The sequence below is a fragment of the Carettochelys insculpta genome, chromosome 21 (genome assembly GCF_033958435.1).
Source record: "Carettochelys insculpta isolate YL-2023 chromosome 21, ASM3395843v1, whole genome shotgun sequence".
In the NCBI taxonomy this organism is placed as follows: Eukaryota; Metazoa; Chordata; order Testudines; family Carettochelyidae; genus Carettochelys; species Carettochelys insculpta.
This window is the reverse complement of record NC_134157.1, coordinates 1625917-1645648: the sequence shown is the minus strand read 5'-3', so window position 1 is coordinate 1645648 and position 19732 is coordinate 1625917. Positions and strand designations below refer to the sequence as shown.

Below are 19732 nucleotides of genomic sequence, written 5' to 3'. Positions count from 1 at the left end.
GCTGAGGGGTTGAGAGACACTCTGACCAGCCCCTGCGGGGCTCTATGGTCACCGCGTGCAGCAGCCCTTAGCCCAGGGCTTCTGGCTGCTGCTGCTGCAGCTGGGGGTCCAATGTGCATGCACAGGGTCTGCAACTGGTTGTCGGCTCTGTGGATCTTGTGCTGTGCAGGGCAAGTGTGTCTGGGAGGGGCCCTTTAAGGGAGCAGCTTGGGGCTTTTCTTGCCCCTTATTTCGACGGGGAGAGCTTGTGTGTGTGGACGTTCCGCATTTCCTTCCGGGGCAGCTCCTTTCGAAGTTCCCCATCGTTACTTCGACGTTGAATGTCGATGGCACCAGCCCTGGAGGATGTGTAGACGATATGCATCGAAGTAGCCTATTTCGATGTCCTTGCTTCGAAATAGGCTACTTCGACATAGTGTGCTAGTGTAGACGTAGCCCATTTGTTTCCTGACTTTTAACCAGGTACTGGTCCAGATTAGGACCTTCCTTCTTATCCTAGGACAGCTTACTTTCCTTAAGGGCGTATGGTGAGGGGCCCGAGCAAAGGATTTCTGAAAGTCTATGTACCTTATGTCCATGGGATCACTCTTACTCACATGTCACAGGATTTCTCCTGCAGAAGCTCTGTTAACCCTTTGCCAACAAATCATGTGCACATATGTTTTTAACAATTCTGTCCTTTACTATGGTTTCAACTAATGTGCCAGCCTATAACGGCCAGATTTCTTCTGGAGCATTTTTAAAAAACTGGCATCACGTTAGTCAGCATCTAGTCATCTGTAATTAAAGACTATGATAATGTATGCACAGCAGGGAACCAAATTAAGTTTGCACGAGCAGCCTTAATTCCGGCATTTCTGAACTTCTGAATGGTTCACTTTGCAATCTTACCACTCTTTTAATGTATTTTAAATATTAAGTAACTTCCCACAAAAAGCCTGGGAAACCAGAAATTCTTTCACATGGAGCTGTAGTGACCTATCAAGTGAGTAAATCAGACCCACAGCACAGACTCCTGGCTAAGATTGTGAGCTAAGAGAGCAGCTGTTCACCTTCCTTGCAGTAGGGGAGGCAGCTTAACTGCAGGGATTGTGCCCCATTTAATTAAGTCTCTGCCACTGCCTCAGGCCCTGATGGCTCCTCATTCTGCCTTGTTCTCGGCCAGTGACGCACAACAGTGCAGCCTCCTGAGGACTGAAATGGTCCAATTTAACTGAAATCTTTGGGGTACTTGCATGACTTGCAATGACTGGCCCGTGACAGATGGTCCCTCTGGCAAGGAGCAATAGGGGCTTCAACTGCAGCAAGGGAGGTTTTAGGTTGGACTGTAGGGAAATGTACTCGCTATCAGGTGGTCAAAATACTAAAATAACTGGAATAAGTCGCCTGGGGAGGTGGTGGAATCCCCATCACTGGGGATGCGTAAGAGCAGGCTAGACAGATACCTATCAGGGACGGTCCAGATGGTGCTTGGTCCTGCCATGAGGGCAGGGGACTGGATCCGATGACCTCTCAAGGTCCTTTCCAGTCCTAGTGTTCTGTGATTCTGTGACCGTGGCTCTGGGTGCCGTGAAATGGTACGTAAAGGGCCGTTAGCTGTTATGTGGAACAGCCAGCAGAGGGGGATGTGACACACAAGCTAATGGCTACGGAGCTGTAGCGGGTGCACATCCGGGCTCCTGGGTTCTGTCCCTGGCTTTGGAAGGAGAGCACAGAGTAGCAGTGGTCCAAACCGCCGGCCAGGGCACTGGCTGGAACCATGGCACATGTTTAACAGGGGAAGGAAATAAACTACAGGAAAAATCCCTCCGGGCCCCACTGACTCCCCCGCGCTGGCCTTTTACCCGAATCCTCAGCACTTTGGGAGAGTTCTGGCAGCTTCTGGAGCAGCGTGGCAGGCTGGTGATATTCCAAGTCCAGTGGGAAGACCCGTTCATACGTGGGATTCGACTGGTGGATCTGGCTCTGGCTGTTGACGATGGTGTAGCTGTAGAAGGAGAGACGAACCATGGCATCCTCCTCCAGGATTCGCCGGGGGGCCTTGGGAAGAGAGAACAAGGCACTGAGCTCTTCGGAGCGGCCCCGAGCCTGGCTCCATGGGGTCTGCTCATGCTGAGGAGCTCACGATGTGAAGGTGGGGAGCGCAGCATGGCAGAGCCATGACACCACGGCATCCTGTCCATGGGGGACACCACAGCACAGCAAGCAGAACAGGGATTCCCCAAAGCTTCCTTCTCTAGCGTGGCATTCGGCAATACCAGCACGGCCCCAGACTGCCATGTGCAGCAGTACCAACCCATTACCTTCTCCAGCCTCTTCTGGACATACTGCTTCCACAGGATGATGACGATAATGATCAGGAGAAGCAGGATAATGGCCACCAGGCAGCCGACCAGGATGGAGGTGCTGGAGTCATCTGCTTTCTCCCCTAGCCAGGGGCTGGTTATAAAAGAAGTGGTCTCTGTGCGGAGGAAGGAAATGAGAAGCAGGGGGAGTCATGAGACGTGGGGCTGGCACTGACGAGCTAGCCGTCTGGCAAGGAAGAGGACGGGGCAACTTCCAGGACAAAGCTGATCTGTCTACACGTGGGATTATCAGACATGCCCTTGTCCTGGAAGTACCCAAATGACTGGGTGGCAGCGGCTTCTGGAGTCACCTGTGGCTCTGGCCTTCGGAAATGATGGGTTTGGGCTACCGGAACTCATCTGAGGGCGAAAAATGAACCTGGACTCAATTTCAGGGGGTAGCTTTCAAGGTTTCGTTGGCTGCACATATGTGCCTGGGTCTCCCGCCCCTAAAGTGGCCTGGCATATGCTATGCCTGGTGCTGAGGCAGGGGCAGAGACAGCCCTGGGTGGCTGGGCTGGATGTGGCGGGACGCTGGGGTGTGTCCTGTGCAGCAGGCAGTGCTCTGCAGGGAAGGAGGCACAGGGGATGTTCATCCATCGGTACAGTCTGGCACGTCGGGGGAGTCCTTACCCCAAGCTGCCTCAGTAGCGTTATACTCCACGTCCAGCCCTGCTGCTGTGCTTGTGGCTAGAGTGACCACGATCGGATTTACATGCTCCATGTCTGTGGAAGGTAAGAGCAGGTGTCAGTCTGTCATACGCTCCCTGCTGCTGCCTCTGCTTCTGGTCTCTGACCCCAGCAAGGCCTCAGCAGTCACATCCAGAGCTGTGCCAGGAGCCCCAGGGTTAGGCACTTCCATTGTTTATACGTGCAGCTCAGAGAAAGTACACTGGGTAAGGGCCACACTGGCACACCCTAGCTCAGGCGAGGGAGCCTGGCTTGGGGACTGGTGTCATGGGACAGGCCCTGCACAACTGGTCCCAGTGCCTGGCGAAGGCCAGAGTAGAGAGGAGGAGGAGGTAAGGGAGGCTGCCCTGTTACAGGACGCAGCTTTAGGGCCGTGTCTACACTAGCTAAAAACTTCGAAATTGCCATGCAAATGGCCATTTTGAAGTTTACTGATGAAGCGCTGAAATACACATTCAGTGCCTCATTAGCACGTGGGCGGCCGCAGCACTTCGAAATTGACGTGGCTCGCTGCTGCGCGGCTCGTCCAGACGCGGCTCCTTTTCGAAAGGACCCCACCTACTTCGAAGTCCCCTTATTCCTATGAGCAGATGGGAATAAGGGGACTTCGAAGTAGGCGGGGTCCTTTCGAAAATGAGCCCCGTCTGGACGAGCCGTGTCAATGTCAAAGTGCCGCGGCCGCCCGCATGCTAATGAGGCGCTGAATATGTATTTCAGCACTTCATCAGTAAACTCTGAAATGGCCATTTGCATGGCCATGTCGAAGTTTTTGGCTAGTGTAGACACAGCCTGGGGGTGTTAACTAACCCTCATTGATAAGGAGGTTCTTCAGGAGTACAAAAGCCCCGAGACAGACCCCAGCATGGCTGGAGACTGGCTGGAAAATCAGGAGCACTAGTAAAAATCTCTTTTCTTTGCTCTACCTTTGGCCTTCCTGTCCCACTACCCTCAAAGCCTGTGTGATAGTCACACGCTCATCCTTGACCTTCAGTGCTCCTGCTCCTCAGCTTCCTGCCCTGTGCTCGTTCCCTACCTGCCCCCCATATCTTCCTGCCCCACACGCCCCTCTCTCATTCTGCCCTGTACCTGCTGCACAGTTCTTCCCCAGCTGCTCCCTGACTGCTCCCTCACTAACCCCTCACTGCTTCCTGCGGGTCCTGCTCCTCAGCCCTGTGTCTTCTACCACCCCAACTACCTCCAGCTACAATCTCTAGTCAGGCTCTCACCGGCTGCCTCCTGCTTCCCACAGGAAGGGACTTACCAGACTGGAAGGAAATCTCGCTGATCATCATCCAGGTGTCAGCAAAGTAGAACTGGCAAAGAATGGCTTTGCCCACCCGCTGATTCAGGGGGATGGTCACAAACCTCGCACTGGGGTTTTTGTCGTCCAAGATGGTGGAAACTCCAACAGGCTCTGACTCCCACTCTGCTATCAGCCGGGGTTTGAACTGACATTCAACCTTCTGAAAAATCTTCACCCCCTTCGAAAACATGTTGTTGCAATGCACCTGGCATGAGAAAAGAGGTTCAACCACACTGAGTTCTCTCCTCCAGCTCCCCAGGACACAAGGACCAGGCCTTAGAAACACTGCCAATGCACAGTATAAACTTGAAATTCTTGCAAGAAAAACGTGCCTAAAGGAACTAAAATTGTTCTTGTAATGCAAATCAGATATTGTTTTCTGATGAGATTACAAATGTGGTTGACAGGGTAACGGTGTAGGTGTAATATACTTGTATTTCTGTCGGGCATCCTTATTAAAAATCCGCATTATACAAAATCACATGGAGAAAAAACGGAAGAGTAGCTAGTGAACAGATTAAAACCATGAACGGGGACTCGTTATTCAGTGATGTTTCTAGTGAGGTGTGAGCAGGGTTTGCTCTTGGCCAATGCTGTTCAACGTCTTTATCAGGGATCTGGAAGAAAATATAAAATCAGGGCTAATAATTATGCAATGAAACAAAAATGGGTGGAATGGTAGATAATGGTAAAGCCAGGACAGTTCCACACAGTAATTTCATTTCCATGATCAGGCTTGCCGATGGGGGAGGGGGATGAGACGGGGGGATAAATGGGGCAACTGCCCTGGGGCCCAGTGATTCAAAAGGGCCTGCGGCTCCTGGCCACTGTTACTCTGGCAGCATGGAGATGGACATAGCATATGTGCTGATAGGAATGAGGGGATTTTGAAGTTGGCGGGGTCCTTTTGAAAAGGGCCCCTGTCTGGACCAGCTGCACTGCAGCGAAAAGCTGCAATTTCGAAGCGCTGCAGCTGGTGGCATGCTAATGAGGCACTGAATATGCATTTCAGCCCCTCATTAGGACTCTTCGAAATTGCCATTAGCATTGCCATTTCCAAGTTTTGTGCCAGTGTAAACATGGCCAATACGTTTTTTAATACAGTAGAACCTCCAAGGTATGGGCTCCAGGGTTACACACAGGTCAACAGGCCACCAGGAGAAATCAGAAGTAAGCAATCAGGCAGCAGCAGAGACAAAAAAGGTAAACGCCATGCTGTAGTGTGGCTGGACCGCATATTAAAGGTAGGCACATCTAGACTGCCTGTCCCCGTCCCCATGCATGGAGACACCACTGAAGGCTCGGAGGCAAAGATGCTGAGAGTTGTAGGCACAGCGGTGGGCCCCTGCTGCCAGCCCCAGGTGGCCCAGGCAGGCAGAGCAGGACCAGTGCTGGGTCTGCACCACTTTCCTGCAGCCACAGGCGCTGTTCTCACACACTCCACTCAGCCAGGAGGGGTCCACGTTTGCAAGCTCAGCCTGAGCCAGGGAAAGAAGTCAGTGGCTGTGACATACCGTGACATTAGCACAGCTTTTGATACAGTCTCCCACAGCATTCTTGCCCATAAGTTAAGGCAGTATGGATTGGATCCATGCACTGTAAGGTGCACAGAAAGCTGGCTTAGACAGGTCAAAGGGGTAGTGGTCAATGGCTCAATGTCTGGTCGGCAGTCAGTATCACGTGGAGTGCCCCAGGGATCGGTTCTAAGGCCAGCACTGTTCAACATCTTCATCAAAGACCTGGATGAGGAGTTGGATTGCACCCTCAGAAATTTGTGGATCACACTAAGCGAGGGTGGAAGCAGATACATTGGAGGGTAGAGATATGGTCCAGAGTGACCTAGACAAATTGGAGGATTGGACCAAAAGATGAAGTTCAACAGAACAAGTGCAGAGTCCTTCACTTGAAGTGGAAGAATCCCAAGCACTGGCTGGGGACCAGCTGGCTAAATAGTAGTACAGCACAAAAGGAGCTGGGTATTGCAGTGGATGAGAGGCTGGATATGAGTCAACAGTGTGTCCTTATTAGCCAAGAAGGCTAACAGCATATTGGGGTGCATTAGGAGGAGCATTTCCAGCAGATCTAGAGAAGTTATTATTCCTCTCCATTCAGCACTGGTCAGGTCACATGTGGCACACTGCGTCCAGTTCTGGGCCCTCCGGTATAGAAAGGATGTGGATGCATTGGAGAAGGTCCAGCGGAGGGCAACTAAAGTGATTAGGGGGCTGGAGCACATGACCTATGAGGAACTGCTGAGGGATTTGGGCTTATTTAGTTTGCAGAAGAGGAGAGTAAGGGGTGATCTGATAGCAGCTTTCAACTTCCTGAAGGGGGCTTTAAAGGGGATGGAGCAAGGCTGTTCTCAGTGGTGACAGATGGCAGAACAAGGAGCAATGGTCTGAAGTTACAGAGGGGGGCGTGTAGGTTGGATATTAGGAAAAACTGTTTCACCAGGCGGGTGGTGAAGCACTGGAATGCGTTGCCTAGAGAGGTGGTGGAATCTCCATCTCTAGAGGTTTTTAAAGTCCTGGCTGGGATGATTTAGTTGGGGTTGGTCCTGCTTTAGGCAGTGGGCTGGACTAGATGACATCCTGAGGTCCCTTCCAGCCCTGGGATTCTAAGAAGCTGTCACAGCCTTTGCTGCTGATGCTGCAAGGAAGCTGCAGCTTTTGTATCCAGAGCCTGGCCTAGAGAGTGTGCTGCTGGAGCTGGAGACAGAGCTGCCACCACCATGTCTGCTCTGGAGTAGCACCTCAGTTTTGAATGACCACAGCCTGCACTGGGCCCATGAATGCCACTGTGTCTCAGAGTGCCCCACTCATCATCCTTGTCGCCAGGGTGTTAGAGGCTGCCTGTTTTCACCCTCCCATGAAGGACAGCTACTTACGGGCAGGAGGTGGAGGCACAGTTCAGTTATGAACCTTTCAGTTAAACCAACCTCCTCTCCCGAGGCATCTGGAGCTCTGAGATTCTCCTGTAGAGCCAAATGCCAAGCCAATCGCATTTACTACATGGGGGATGTATCCTGGCAAGCAGTGATTATAGACAGGACTTTAGGTGCTGTGCTGGAAACCAGCTGAACACGAGCTCCCTTTGTGATGGCGTCCAAAAACGGGCTAGCAATATTCTTGGCTGTATAAAGCATAGGAATACCACGTGGAAATAGGGAAGTGGTATTATCCTTGTCCACGGCACTCCTGAGGCCATTACCATTACCTGAATGTGGGGTCCAATCTGGGTGAGGGCACTTCAAAACAGATGTTGCAAAATTGGAGAAGATTCAAAAAAGAACGACAAGAATGATTCTGCCTCTGGAAAGCCTGCCTTCCAGCAAGAGACGGGAGAGGCTCTTTCTGTTTTGTGTGATGAAGAGAAGAGTATGAGGGAACTGTATCACGATCTATGTGTACGTACATAAGAAGATTTCTGACAACATGAGCGCTTTGAGCAAACAAAGGCATACCATGAAAGACATGGCTGGAAGCTGCTGCTAGGTACCTTCAGGCTAGAGATGACCTGTACTTTTTAATACTGAGGGTAACTAACCACTGGAATGATTTACTTAAAGATGTAGTGGATTCTCCGTCACCTAAAGCCCTTAAACCAGAACTGGATTTCTCCTTCTACAGGACATGCTCTGGACTCAACACCAGTTGCTGGGCTGGGTGAAGCAATCACAAGGTGAGGTTTCCATGGTCTTTGTTGAGCAGGAAGTTACATTAGATAATTTTAATGGTACCTTCTGGTTTTAAAATCTATGAACCCTTGAGGCAGACAGGTCAGTTATACCAGGGGTGTGCAAAGTCGGGTGCGGGCCCTCTTGTTGGGGGTGCAAAACTTTGTAAGGGGTTTGTAAGGATTGTGCACAGCACAATCAGCTGCTGGGTCTCAGGCTCACCCATCTCGTTAAAAATGTTGAGATATGTTACCGTTGTTAGGTCTGTGTATTCGCATTTACATACCGATATTAATAAAGGTTTACATTCCACAGACTCATTTTCTTACGCATTTTCATATGAACATAACTGAGATTTCCATTGGATTGTACGACATTAGACAGGCTGGGGGTGGAGGGGGGCTGCTAGTTGCAAGGTGAAAAGTGGGGCCTGACTGCTTCTACAAATATTGCTGCCAACAAAGTGATTCATTACAATACACTCCCGGCCACATACAGAACCAGTCAATGCCTCTTCTTATGAAAATAATTACGGAACAGAACACGGGTGGAGGTATCAGTCAAGAACCAGAATGCTGAGGAGCATCTGGGGCCCCGTGTTCCACAGAGACCCAAACACATGAATACAACAGGCTCGGGGAAAGGGGAAGGCTGCTGTACCTTCATCGAGGTGAAGTTCCTCTGCCGGTCAAATTGAAACTCCATTTCAACAGAACCTGTGCTGAAGCTCTCGTTCTTCCAGCCAACATAGTCATACCCTGGCCACACCCGGTACTCGTGGCTCTGTGTGAAATCATCCAGTCCCAGTATCCCATCCGTTAGCTGGCCCAGACCACCATACAAGTGCCTAGCAAGAAAAGGCTAATGGTTAGACAGCCCAGAGTGGAGAAAGAACAGGCTCAGACTCTTCTGGGTCTGACTGGAGCCCAGCTCCTCTCTTGGTTCCGGGGGAGGGTTGATTTCATTACACCTATGACATCTGTGAGAGACAAGGGCCTAGTTTTAGTCCCAGTCCTCTTCTGAATGTTCTCAGCTGCTCCTCGACACATGGTTCTGTATGAGGGACAGTGAGAACCCTTTAATCTAAGAAAATGCAGTGAAGTGGCCAGCGTGAAGCAGAGACCGGAGGAGGTCTTACAGGGCCCCCTTCCTCTTCTGCCTCCAGCAAGGGACCCAGGACTTTCCTGCTAACCTTCAGCAGCCAGACGGGCACGAGTCTCATGCACGGCAGTCTGCATACTAGGGACAGCACCTGCCCAACCCATCGCTAGAGGAACTGAAACAACTGCAGCCCTCCACTGGCAAAGTGGCCGATCCCAGAAGGGTTCGGGAACTCAAATGTAGAGATGGGTTCAGGGACTGAAAAAGAAACAGGCGCTAAGTGACTGGGCAAGACCAGAGCCGCCGGTCCCACCTGCGCTCCTGGAAGCCATCGTAGGTTGAGTCATTCAGGTAAACAATAGGAGAGCCAGGAGCTGCGATCGTCTCTCCTTCAGGGATGCTGTAGGACGCCAAACCATCTACAAAAGAAGGCCACAGATCTGAGAAAACACGTCATGTGCTGCTTCTCCATTTCTCTGTCCACAGGATTTCCTCTTCCCTCTCAATGTGAGCACACGTGGATCAACATGACACAGAAAGAGAATGGCACTCACGTTGTGTGCATGGGGCTGCCTTAGTGTCCCCATTTCAGGGCTGGGGCCAGGACTCTGGCTCAGCCTGGGGAAGGGAACATGGAAAGGGTCCTTACCAAACCAGAGGCATCCGTAGAGCTCCACCCTCATGCAGACAGTCATGGGCAGCTCCGTCACAGGGATCACCCGGACATAGCGGGCAATGATGGGGGGCCGCAGGTCTTTCAGGGCCACATCATATGTGTCAATGTTGCCTGGAATCACCTGAAAGCAGAGGGTGACTTAAGTGACCAGCTCCAGACGCAGAACTCACACTGATGGGCTGAAGCACAGCCGGAGAGGACGACCTTCGAAAAAAGCTGGCGAACAAAGCCTGACTCCATCACCGCAAGGGCACAGCCCCTTATGGCTCTGGGTATGGCAGGGGACTAGGGCAGCGCAGTGCTGCTGAACCTCACTGCTGTGTGTGGAGGTTGGCATGATGGCACAGCCTCACACTGCTCTGTGCAGGACAAGGGGCTGGGGCAACACAACCTGCTTCTCACTGCTCTTCGCAGGATGGGGGCTGGAGAGAACCTGGGCTCGCAGTCTGGAGACTGAGGGAGAACCTGAATTCTGGTGTAAGTCCCGTGAAGTGAACAGACTTAAAGAAAAGATTATTTTGGATGAGAATGGCTGGCCTGACGGGGCCTGAACTCACTGATACACCAGCAGATACTCCCCTTCCCGCCCGCTGGAGACCGTTCATGCTGTGATCCATGATAAAGTAACAAAAATCATTATTATTGGTAGCAACAACCTGATAACATGAAGAGCAGCAAGAGACTTGTGCCAGCTGTCACAGAGCCCTGTGTTCTCACGGAGGTATACTGTCCATTAACAAGAGACTCACAGGCTGGCAGTCAGTGCTCACTGTGTTCTGAGCTAGTGATGACCCTGCCGAACATTTCCAGTGGTGAAGAACGTCCCTGCACCAGTTAGTATTCTGCCATGTGCTGGATTAAGGTCTGGGCCCTCCAGGCCCAGGATCTGGAGGTCAGGTCATTATACCCGAATCACAGCCACAGTAAGAGAAAATGGCCTCTTGTTCTCATAGGTGGTGAAAGAAAATCTTGAAAACAGGACCGGGATGTAACCGATGTAGCACTGTCTGCCTGAGCCTGGAGAGAGCCTGAGATGGGAGTTCTGAGAGGAGGACCAGCCCCTGCCATAACCAACCTTGCCTCTTTTTACAGACGGGCACTCAGCATACCTCCACTCCTATCCTACCCACTCTTTGACCTACTGATCCACGTCCAAACCACGTCCCTCTCCGTCCAGAGAAGGCCGCTTTAGTGGGGCACTCTAGACAGCAGAGAATGTGTAGTTTCGGTGAGGAGAGGAGACACCCCTGGCTAGTGGAACGGTGGTGGTCACTCAGTGCTGGACCTGGATTTCAACGTGTCTAGGCTGAGCCTCCATGCTTGTGGCACTATGGGGTTAGCCTGGCAACCTGGTGTCAGGCGAGAGGAATGGCTGGTGCTTGTGGCTCAGTTATAGTGACTTTTGCTGCATATTCTAGCAGGCCAGGGACTTAGGCCCTTGAGGGCCCATGGAAAGGCTTACAACTGAACGAGAGGTGAGCTGCTCCAGTGACAAGCAGCAGGCAAAGGCAAGGGGCACCGTGTCTCCTGGAATCCAGCCTCTGCAGCTGTTACAACTGCTATGGAAAGCCCCGAGGCTGCACGGAGCGGATAGGATCCCTGGAAATCCTGGGGGTACCCACCTGCCTGCCCTGCCGATCCTTCCAGGAGCTCCAGCGCTCCCCACTGCGGCTGTAATCGAGGCGGTAGGCACGGGCGAACTCTTTGCCAGTGGCGCGGGCATGCCGTCCCTGCGTCCCGATCAGCGTGATGAAAAAGAGCTTGTGCAGGTCGATCTGGAGGAATTGCACGTCCTCTGGCTGCAGCAGGCCTGCTGGGCACCACGCTCCATCCCCCTCTTCCCTCTGCAACCTGGTGGGGTGAGAGACACACACCTAGAAGGCCTCCCTCCCAAGGGGCTCGCCCGCTGGGCTCTCCTCCCCGCAGGAGAGGACCGTGAGAACAACAGTAGACACTGTGGCATAGTCACTGGTGGCCTGTAGGCCTTGTGTACACTGGCACATTTGACAACCCTGCCTCCAAAGAGCTCAGCGGCATCGATGTTGACAATACTTCACGGGCCTGAGTAGAAGAGACCTAGGAGACTGTGTCAGCTTTTCACCTGGAAGGGGCCCAGTCTGTCTACACATACGCCGTGACGCAAAACCAACCCTCAAACCGGCGGCAAATCCATTCTGTCGGAAGGCTCTCCCCTCCCCGGTGCTCGTCACGCAGACAGAAAGCAGAAGACCAGCAGTCTGAGGTGCAGGCAATGCCCTGTGAACAGGGGGAGTTTCAAGCCAGCATCTCCATAGGTTTCCACACAGCAGGGTCGGCTTTCCAGTGTGTGTTCCCAGCGCTGACACCGCAGCCTGGCCTGTGGCTCTGTTCCCCACTCCCACCTCCTCCTCCTCAGCAGGCACAAATATCCCTCACCAGACCCCTTACAACTGACCCTCATGTTCCATGCAGGGGGGCCGTGAGTCTGGGGTCTTCATCCCTCCTCTTTTCTGTCCCATGGGCGGGGGAAGGAGTGAGGCGGTGCTCTGGCCTCTTCTTCGTCTGTTAGTGTTTCTTATGCCCCCTCCACCCCACATCCCCCACCCCCCGCGGCCCTTCCTAGCTGGTTGCTTGGCCTTGGGTTGGGAGGAGCCAGGCGGCCTTCCAGTGCCTGCTCCTATGTTCCACTCCTACTCCACCCTGCCACACCTTAGTTCCAGCTCTTCTCTCCCCGTCTGCTTGGGGCAGACCTCAAACACGGCCTTTGCTCGGTGTTCACATTCAGGGAGGATATAAGAACATCAAAACGTCAGACCCAGCCCGGTAGGTCAGGCCAACAGAAGCCCATGTGTTAACCCCTGCCAGGAGGCTGCTGAGTCCAACCCTCGAAGTTAGGAAAGACCCAATAGACAGGCGGGGCGGGGGCCAGGCAGGGTGGTGAATGCAGACTGCACTGCTGGATGGCTCTGCCTCATTCTCACACGAATGTAAGAGCAGCCACACCGGGTCAGACCAAAGGCCCACCTCTTCTGCCAGTGGCCAGTGCCAGTGCCCCAGAGGGAGTGAACAGACCAGGGAATCACTGAGCCTCCTTTGGCCACTTCATTGCTCCTCGTGTACTGATTCCTTGAATACCATTTGCATGCTGGGAGAGTTTGTCTAGACAGCGTTTCACAACCATAAGTGAACGTCTGTGTGCCAAGCTGAACCTGGCAAGCTTGATGCTCTATCTGACTGAGCATGACAACCCAACAGAGCCTCACCAAACCCCTCTGCAGCCCAGGAAAATGCTTTCCAAGTACAGGAGTTGAAACCTCCCCTTTGCTAAGAGGTGTTAAAATTCCTGTGAACTTCCCTGCCTTATTTTTCACTGCAGCCAGGCTCGCCAGCCTAGAAGGCAGGCAGGGAAGAGCTGCCGCACAACCCCCCATCCTTTTAAATTTGATAAACGAGTTAAGAGAGCTAATGTGGGGTCCCTGCAGACCCAGACTTCTAACATGCAGAGGTGTAAAGTAACTAAGCAGAAATACTTCATTGCACTACCCAAGTACATTTTTTCAGGATTTATACTTTATTCAAGTAATTTATTTTCCATTGACCTTGTGTTTTCACTTAAGTATTTTTTTTTAAATACTGCCCTTTTTACTCACTTACCATTTCTGAAAGCATTTACTTACTCACTACTTTCATCACCCCACAAGCCAGTATTCCAATGAGCTAAAGCACAGCTATGCATGCACGTTACCCAACCATCACGCAGCAACAACCTTTTTGGGAAAAAAAAAAACAACCAACACGCACAATGACCCCGCCAAAGAAGAACCTTTTTCCTAGCCTTTCAATAGCAGCATCAACAGCTTTTCATTCAAAACCAGTATCTTTGCAGTATCTGCCAGCCTTTGACCAAGGCTGTAGCACAAGGTGATGTGCTGAGGCGGGTGCATTTGAAAAGTCTCGTGTGACTTTGCCCGCAGGTAAGCCAGTCAGGTAGGAGGGAAATCCGGGAGGGAGGGAGGACAACAGCTGCAGCACTGACTCTGTCTCAGGTAAGTCCTCTGTGCTGGTGGGAGAAGCAGGAAGGTGGGTGGGACGGAGGCCCCCGTAGAAGCTCCTTGGGAAGAGGATGGGGCAGGCTGTGGTGGAAGAGGCACAAGGTGGGCGGCTGAGGTTGCTGGGGGTTGAAAAAGTGGGTGTGTTCTCTCTGTTCTGGCTGGCTGGGGTTTGGAGTGTGTGTGGAGAGGGTATTACTGTGTGTGTGGCGTCCCTCTGTGTGCTGGCTGGCGGGGATTTGCAGTAACCCTGCTCTCTGGGTGTGTGTCAGTGTGGAGCATGTCTGAGTCCACCCTGACCCCCTCTGCCTCCATAGTGCCACTGGGCGGCTGAGGAGGAGGACTCGGCTGCGAACTGGGGAGTGGGAAATGACACTTGAGTTTTGAGGTGGGAACCTTTTAATGGTGCCCCTTCTCCACCAACAGTTGGTTCTGTCTTCCGGCTTCCCTGGGTGGCTTAGCAGCTTTGCTCACATTTTGCGGCGGATGGGGGCTGTTGCTGCTGCTTCTCCAGTGTGAGGCAGGGGGTGGGTGGAGAGGAGAGAACCGTTACTGAAATCAGCTCTCCCGCGGTCCCCTAGGGAATGAGGCACAGTGGGTGAGGTCTGGCTCGGGGGCTGAAGCACATTTACTTTGCATTCAATCCTTGACGACCCGGCCACACCCTCAGATTTTGTTTACGTTCTCACTACAAGTTGTACTTATCAGTGTGCTGAAATTTCTCAGGTTGGGGGCCTTCTTAAAGCCCCGCTGGCCTGAGAAATCTTTGAGCAGGGTGTTATCCTTGCATTAGATTAGGGATAAGGATTTTTCTTTGCTCCCCTCTTAACCTGCAAACCCTCTTCATTCTCTGGAAAGATGAGGTGTGAGCGTTGTGACTTGCAGTCCCATGAGGCACTTAAACTCAGAGGAGTAACAGAGACAAAGCCGTGCTAGTCTATATATTATCAAAACAAAAAAGCAGTCCAGTACCACTATATAATGTACACACACACACGCGCGCGCACACACACACATATATACACACACACACATAAGTGATATATATGAACATTATGTCGTGCGTGTGAGTGTGTGTATACACGGAAAAATAATGGAGCCCTATGATAACTGAGGCGGGTACCCGCAGATTTCCAGAGGATGGCTATTTTTAACTTTTGGATGCTTTAGTACTATCAAGATGCAACATCTTTGTCCTTTTACCAAAGTCGTTTTCCAGAAGGATACTTTGACTTTTACTTAAATACATTTGTTGCAAGGGAACTCTACTTTTACCCAAGTAACTTTTTTGGGTATTTTTACATCCCCGCTAATATGACAAGTTTCATTCTCCTCCTCCACACCACAATGCTTTTCAGAACAGCTATGCCCATTGTGGTTACTCTACCTCTAACCTCACCCCTCTCCCAGAGTGAGGGACACAATCCAGGGTCCCTGATTTCCCTTCTACTAGAGATAACTAGTGAACAGTTGTCATGCATCAGCCATTGCAGCATTTTGTATTTCAGTGCTCCTCTCTTTAATCATTCCTTTTCCTAAAGACACCAGGGAGGCAGGACTGAGCACAGACTAATATAGCTACAGCCCACAATACAAAGACTATTACACAGGGTGTCACACCGGGAATCACCCAGGATGCTTCTGCTGCAGAGAAGTCAGAGACTTTCCCACCTCCCTCCACCGTTTCTGGGACATTACTACTGTCCTCTGTGATCCCAACAAGAGATTCCCTTTTGCCATGGACTGCCGCATTGATAGCCTTAAACATATGCCAAATACCAGATCATATCTGATCACAGAAGACAGGACACTGGTCTAGATGGACCTGTGATCTGACTCTCATGTTCATGCCCCACCAGCATTTCAATGGGGATATGGCCTGGCACCCTTACAGCCGAATCACCTTCTAAACTTTTCCTCTCCATATGCACTTTCTGTAAAGCACAGGAATGCTAGACCCTCCTGCTACCACAAGCCCTGCTGTTAGGTCAGAGAACGTCAGTTGCTTGGACCACACTCTGCTTAACCAGAGAAATCTGCACACCAGTCCCCACAAAACTCCTCAAGCAAACTGTAGGCACCTCTGGGGCTTCTGTGCTGATGACAGCTGCACAAATATGGATTGGCTGAGGTTACATTTCTTTCAGCTTGGGGCACTGATTTTTCAGATGCTCAGTAAAGTTACACTGGTGCCACCTGCTTGGCCATGTCTGCTACAAGTTTAGAGATTTACACCACAGGCAATACTCAAGGAATGTTCTTGAGCAATGAAATCAAGCAATAGGCTGTAATCCTCGACCCCTCTGCTTTGCACAGAAGTTCTGATTAGATCACCCACTTTATAAACATATTCACGGTGACTCAAGCTTGCATTCCTTTTAGTATTTCTAAATTTCGCCCCCCAGACTTCAGGAATAACCTGGAACCTTTGTAAAACAGTTCCCTCAAATTCAGAATGTATCACAGCTTCCCGAACTGGCACTTCATTAAATACATTCTAAGTCTTACCAGGCAGTTTTGCAATCAGTGTAGGGACTGTCTTGTCCTCAGGAATCCGAAAAAAATCACATAGCTTTTCAAAAGTGACAAAGTTCTCTCCAATACAGGAGAGAAGACACAGCTATGGACTCCCTCTATGGAGGAAGATGTTGGTCACTCCGAAATCTTTCCACATTTTTCTAAGCGTTCCAGATGATATTTTCTCTCCTTCTCCTCAGCCTCCTTTACGGGCTTCAGCTTCCTTCCTCTCAGCTCCATAGCTCTTCTATGGGGTTTGGCTTTCAGCTTCTAGTGAAGCAGCTGGTTCTTTTGGTCTCATTTCCCCCAGCCGCAGCTGGCACTGGTGTTCTCTTTGCCTGCTGCTGCCAATCTGGCCAGCTCTATCTTTGCAGTTGTGCCCTGTCTCTCACTTTTACGCTTTAGCGTTTTAGCTCCCTTGCCCAAAATAAGCAAACAGAAAAGAACAAAGTAGAACCTCTCGTGACTGTCTCCAGCCTCCGCACTGAGACCCACTTTAAATTGCTGCACCAATGCTCAGAATGGAAACTTCACTTAAACAACAAGCCGTGCATGGGCGCTGCCCTGCTGCTCCACTGTGACGCCCCCCAGGATACAATCTCAACTGTGTCCCCTCAGCTCTCCAGCCTGGGGTGCCGTTTGCACTGCTGTCCTGTGAGAGCAACCAAGCCTGCTCTATTTTCACCGTCTCCAGCTACTGAGTTACTCCTGGTTGGTTGACTTACTCCCCGTTATGCTGTAGGAGTGCTGCAGCCAGCTCACCTTGAATCACATTGCAGAGTGACACCAGCAAATTCCCCCAGCAATGCGTGCCTTGTACTGTCCAGACTTCTCCTGGACAATACCACTTAACAGAAAATCCAACACTGTATTAATAGAAAATAATCTGCAGCGATCTCATTATCCCATGTGGAGATTCCCAAACACTTCAGTTCAAACACACTAGTACAGGTAAAACAATAAAGCAAATTTATTCACTACAAAGGATAGATTTTAAGTGACTACAAGTAATGAGGCACAGAAGTCAGAATTGATTACAAGTCAAAAGAAGTAAACAGCAAAACTTATGCCTAACTTAACAAGCTAGAGTGAATTCAAAGCAAAGGTCTCTCTCCCTGCATGTTCTAGCTAACCTACTTCCTGAATCTTTCAGTCAGGATCCTTCCCCCAATCCAAAGTTATTTCCTTCGTTCTTCAGGTGTGTGGATGCCAAGGGGAGACAGAAAAGAGGAATCACTCAGGGTGTGTGTTCCCCTTTCTTCTACTTTTCCTCCTCTTTGAGAATCATCCCCACTGGGGTTCAAGAGACAGAAAGTCTGTGGGGACAGGAGCCTTCTGCTGTTCCTTTGCAAAGATGTAAATTCCTCCCTCCTGCCCTTTTTCCTGCTAAAGAATGGTCATGTGACCAGGTGATAAGCTGTCTGATTTTGTTGATACCTGAGGAAGGTGCCAGTTTGCCTTTTGCCTCTAAGGAACTGTTTTACGGCTATTTTTCTAAACTTGGAACATGTCTCATTCATTCCATGTAAGTTGATAACTCCACATGATACGTTGCCACACATATTTTACGAGAACAATAATGATCAGTGAACTATGAGTTTTCAGAGGAAACCTCACAAGCCATGCTGGGCACAAAAATTTATCATAGTTTTAAAAACAGGGTTGCAGATTGTCACAATTATTCATGGATCAACAACAATAAGTCAGGAGTAAGGTTTGAAATATACTGTAAGTCATTAGTCTTTTTACAGTGTGTTGACAAGCTTATCAACTCTGACAAGTTTATCAGCTGTGGCCCTCTTCTTGACAGGGACCCCCTCCTTTTCACCGGCCTATAAATTTGGACCCTTCTCTGGAACCTGCACTCACACATCAGATGAAGCAGGTCTTTGCCCACGAAAACTTTTGCTCCAAAATATCTGTTAGTCTATAAGGTGTCACAGGACTTCTTGTTGTTTTTAAAGATACAGACTAAATTTGCTACCCTCTGACATCTGCATGAGTGACTTTGTATGGCTCTGTTTCATCCAAACTGTCTGCATTAGCCAACCTGAAATGCAGACTGCTGTTGGTATTGCCTGCATCCACCAGAAAATCACAAGTCCCTTGGTCACCTGTTTATCCTATGTCTTCATGTGAACACAGTAAGAGTATGATCACCTAGGTAGGTGGTGAGTTTTAATAAGCCTGACAATAGGAGTTCACCATAAGCTAAAAGATTTTCAGTCCAACTGCATATATTCCAGAGTGCTGTTGGGTTGCTTTTGCAAAGGATTGACTCACCGTGCATACTGGGGTCCTGTGGAGTCATACCACTGACTGGAGGCCGTAATGTCTTCATCTCGGATGGTCCCTTCATGCATCCCCAAAGGGTATCGGCATGTTGCTGGAGGGGGAACAGGAACAATGCCAGACTTTTAATTTGAAGCTCAAGACAATTTTGGTTAAACGTCCATCTGGGTTAGGAGGAGAAGTGATGGCAGTTTTATAAAGAATGGGAAAAAGAAGAAGCAGACAGAAGTCAATAGATAATAAAAGGAATGAAGGATAGTAAACTGGTAAGGGAAAACTGATTAGGGAAAAATCCACAGCTGGTAAGACCAAGGACAAGGAGATTTTTTTTTAAGTATATCAGGAACAAAAGAAATCCTAACAACGCTTCAGGCATAGATTAATAGATTTTAAGGTCAGAAGGAACCACTGTGATCAGCTAGTTTGCCTGCATAAACCAAGCCATAGGATTTTCCCATTGCTACATGGATATGGTAAATGTTAGCAATGATCCAGAAAAGGCAGAAGTGTTTGCTACCGATTTCTGTTCTGGATTTCGAGAGAAGCTGGACGATGTCCTTGAATCCCATGCGGATGATGCACTACTTTCCAATCCACCAGCACCTAAGTGTGATGGTTAACAACATCTGCAAGGGATAAGAATTTTTACATCAGCAGATCTAAGTAACTTGCGCCCAGGAGTTCCAAAGTAGTTGGCCGAGGAGATGTCTGCGCCATTGGTGTTAATTTCTAATGCGCTTTGTGATACTGGAAATAATCTAGAACACTGGAAACATGCTAACGCCATGCCCATCTCTAAAAAGGGGCTCTAGGGAACTGCAGAGTCATTAGCCTGACATCAGTCTTGGGCAAAACAGTGGAAAGCTGGCCCAGGATTCTGTCAAGAATTAATTAAAGGATGGAGCTATATTTAATGCCAGGTAACATGGTTTCATGTTAGCTCTAGTGAAACAAACTTGAATTCATAAGACAACAAATGCGTTTGATAAGGGTTGTGAGGCTGGTAAACCAGGTGCCAGCTCATGTCAAAGTCCCAGGCTTATTCACTTCTGAGATCAAACCAATTATTAAATACGTAGGAGTGTATTTGGTGTTTAAACATCA

At 50.1% G+C, this 19732-nt stretch overlaps 1 protein-coding gene across 3 annotated transcripts in view; it reads right to left on the bottom strand.

Annotated features, from left to right (window-relative positions):
* The window catches only part of LOC142023773 (discoidin domain-containing receptor 2-like), a 98376-nt gene that overhangs the window by 31741 nt on the left and 46903 nt on the right, over positions 1 to 19732 (bottom strand). For all 3 annotated transcript variants that reach the window (XR_012648307.1, XM_075015043.1, XM_075015042.1), the window contains exons 3-11: positions 18620 to 18722; positions 11414 to 11642; positions 9765 to 9912; positions 9429 to 9534; positions 8675 to 8861; positions 4297 to 4543; positions 2979 to 3071; positions 2304 to 2461; positions 1845 to 2040 (exon numbers count right to left, since the gene is read on the bottom strand). Coding sequence is in view for 2 of the 3 variants with exons in the window: in XM_075015043.1 (XP_074871144.1) it covers positions 1845 to 2040; positions 2304 to 2461; positions 2979 to 3071; positions 4297 to 4543; positions 8675 to 8861; positions 9429 to 9534; positions 9765 to 9912; positions 11414 to 11642; positions 18620 to 18722 (1467 nt within the window). In the remaining variant the exon portion in view is untranslated. The remainder of the gene's footprint in view (positions 1 to 1844; positions 2041 to 2303; positions 2462 to 2978; positions 3072 to 4296; positions 4544 to 8674; positions 8862 to 9428; positions 9535 to 9764; positions 9913 to 11413; positions 11643 to 18619; positions 18723 to 19732) is intronic.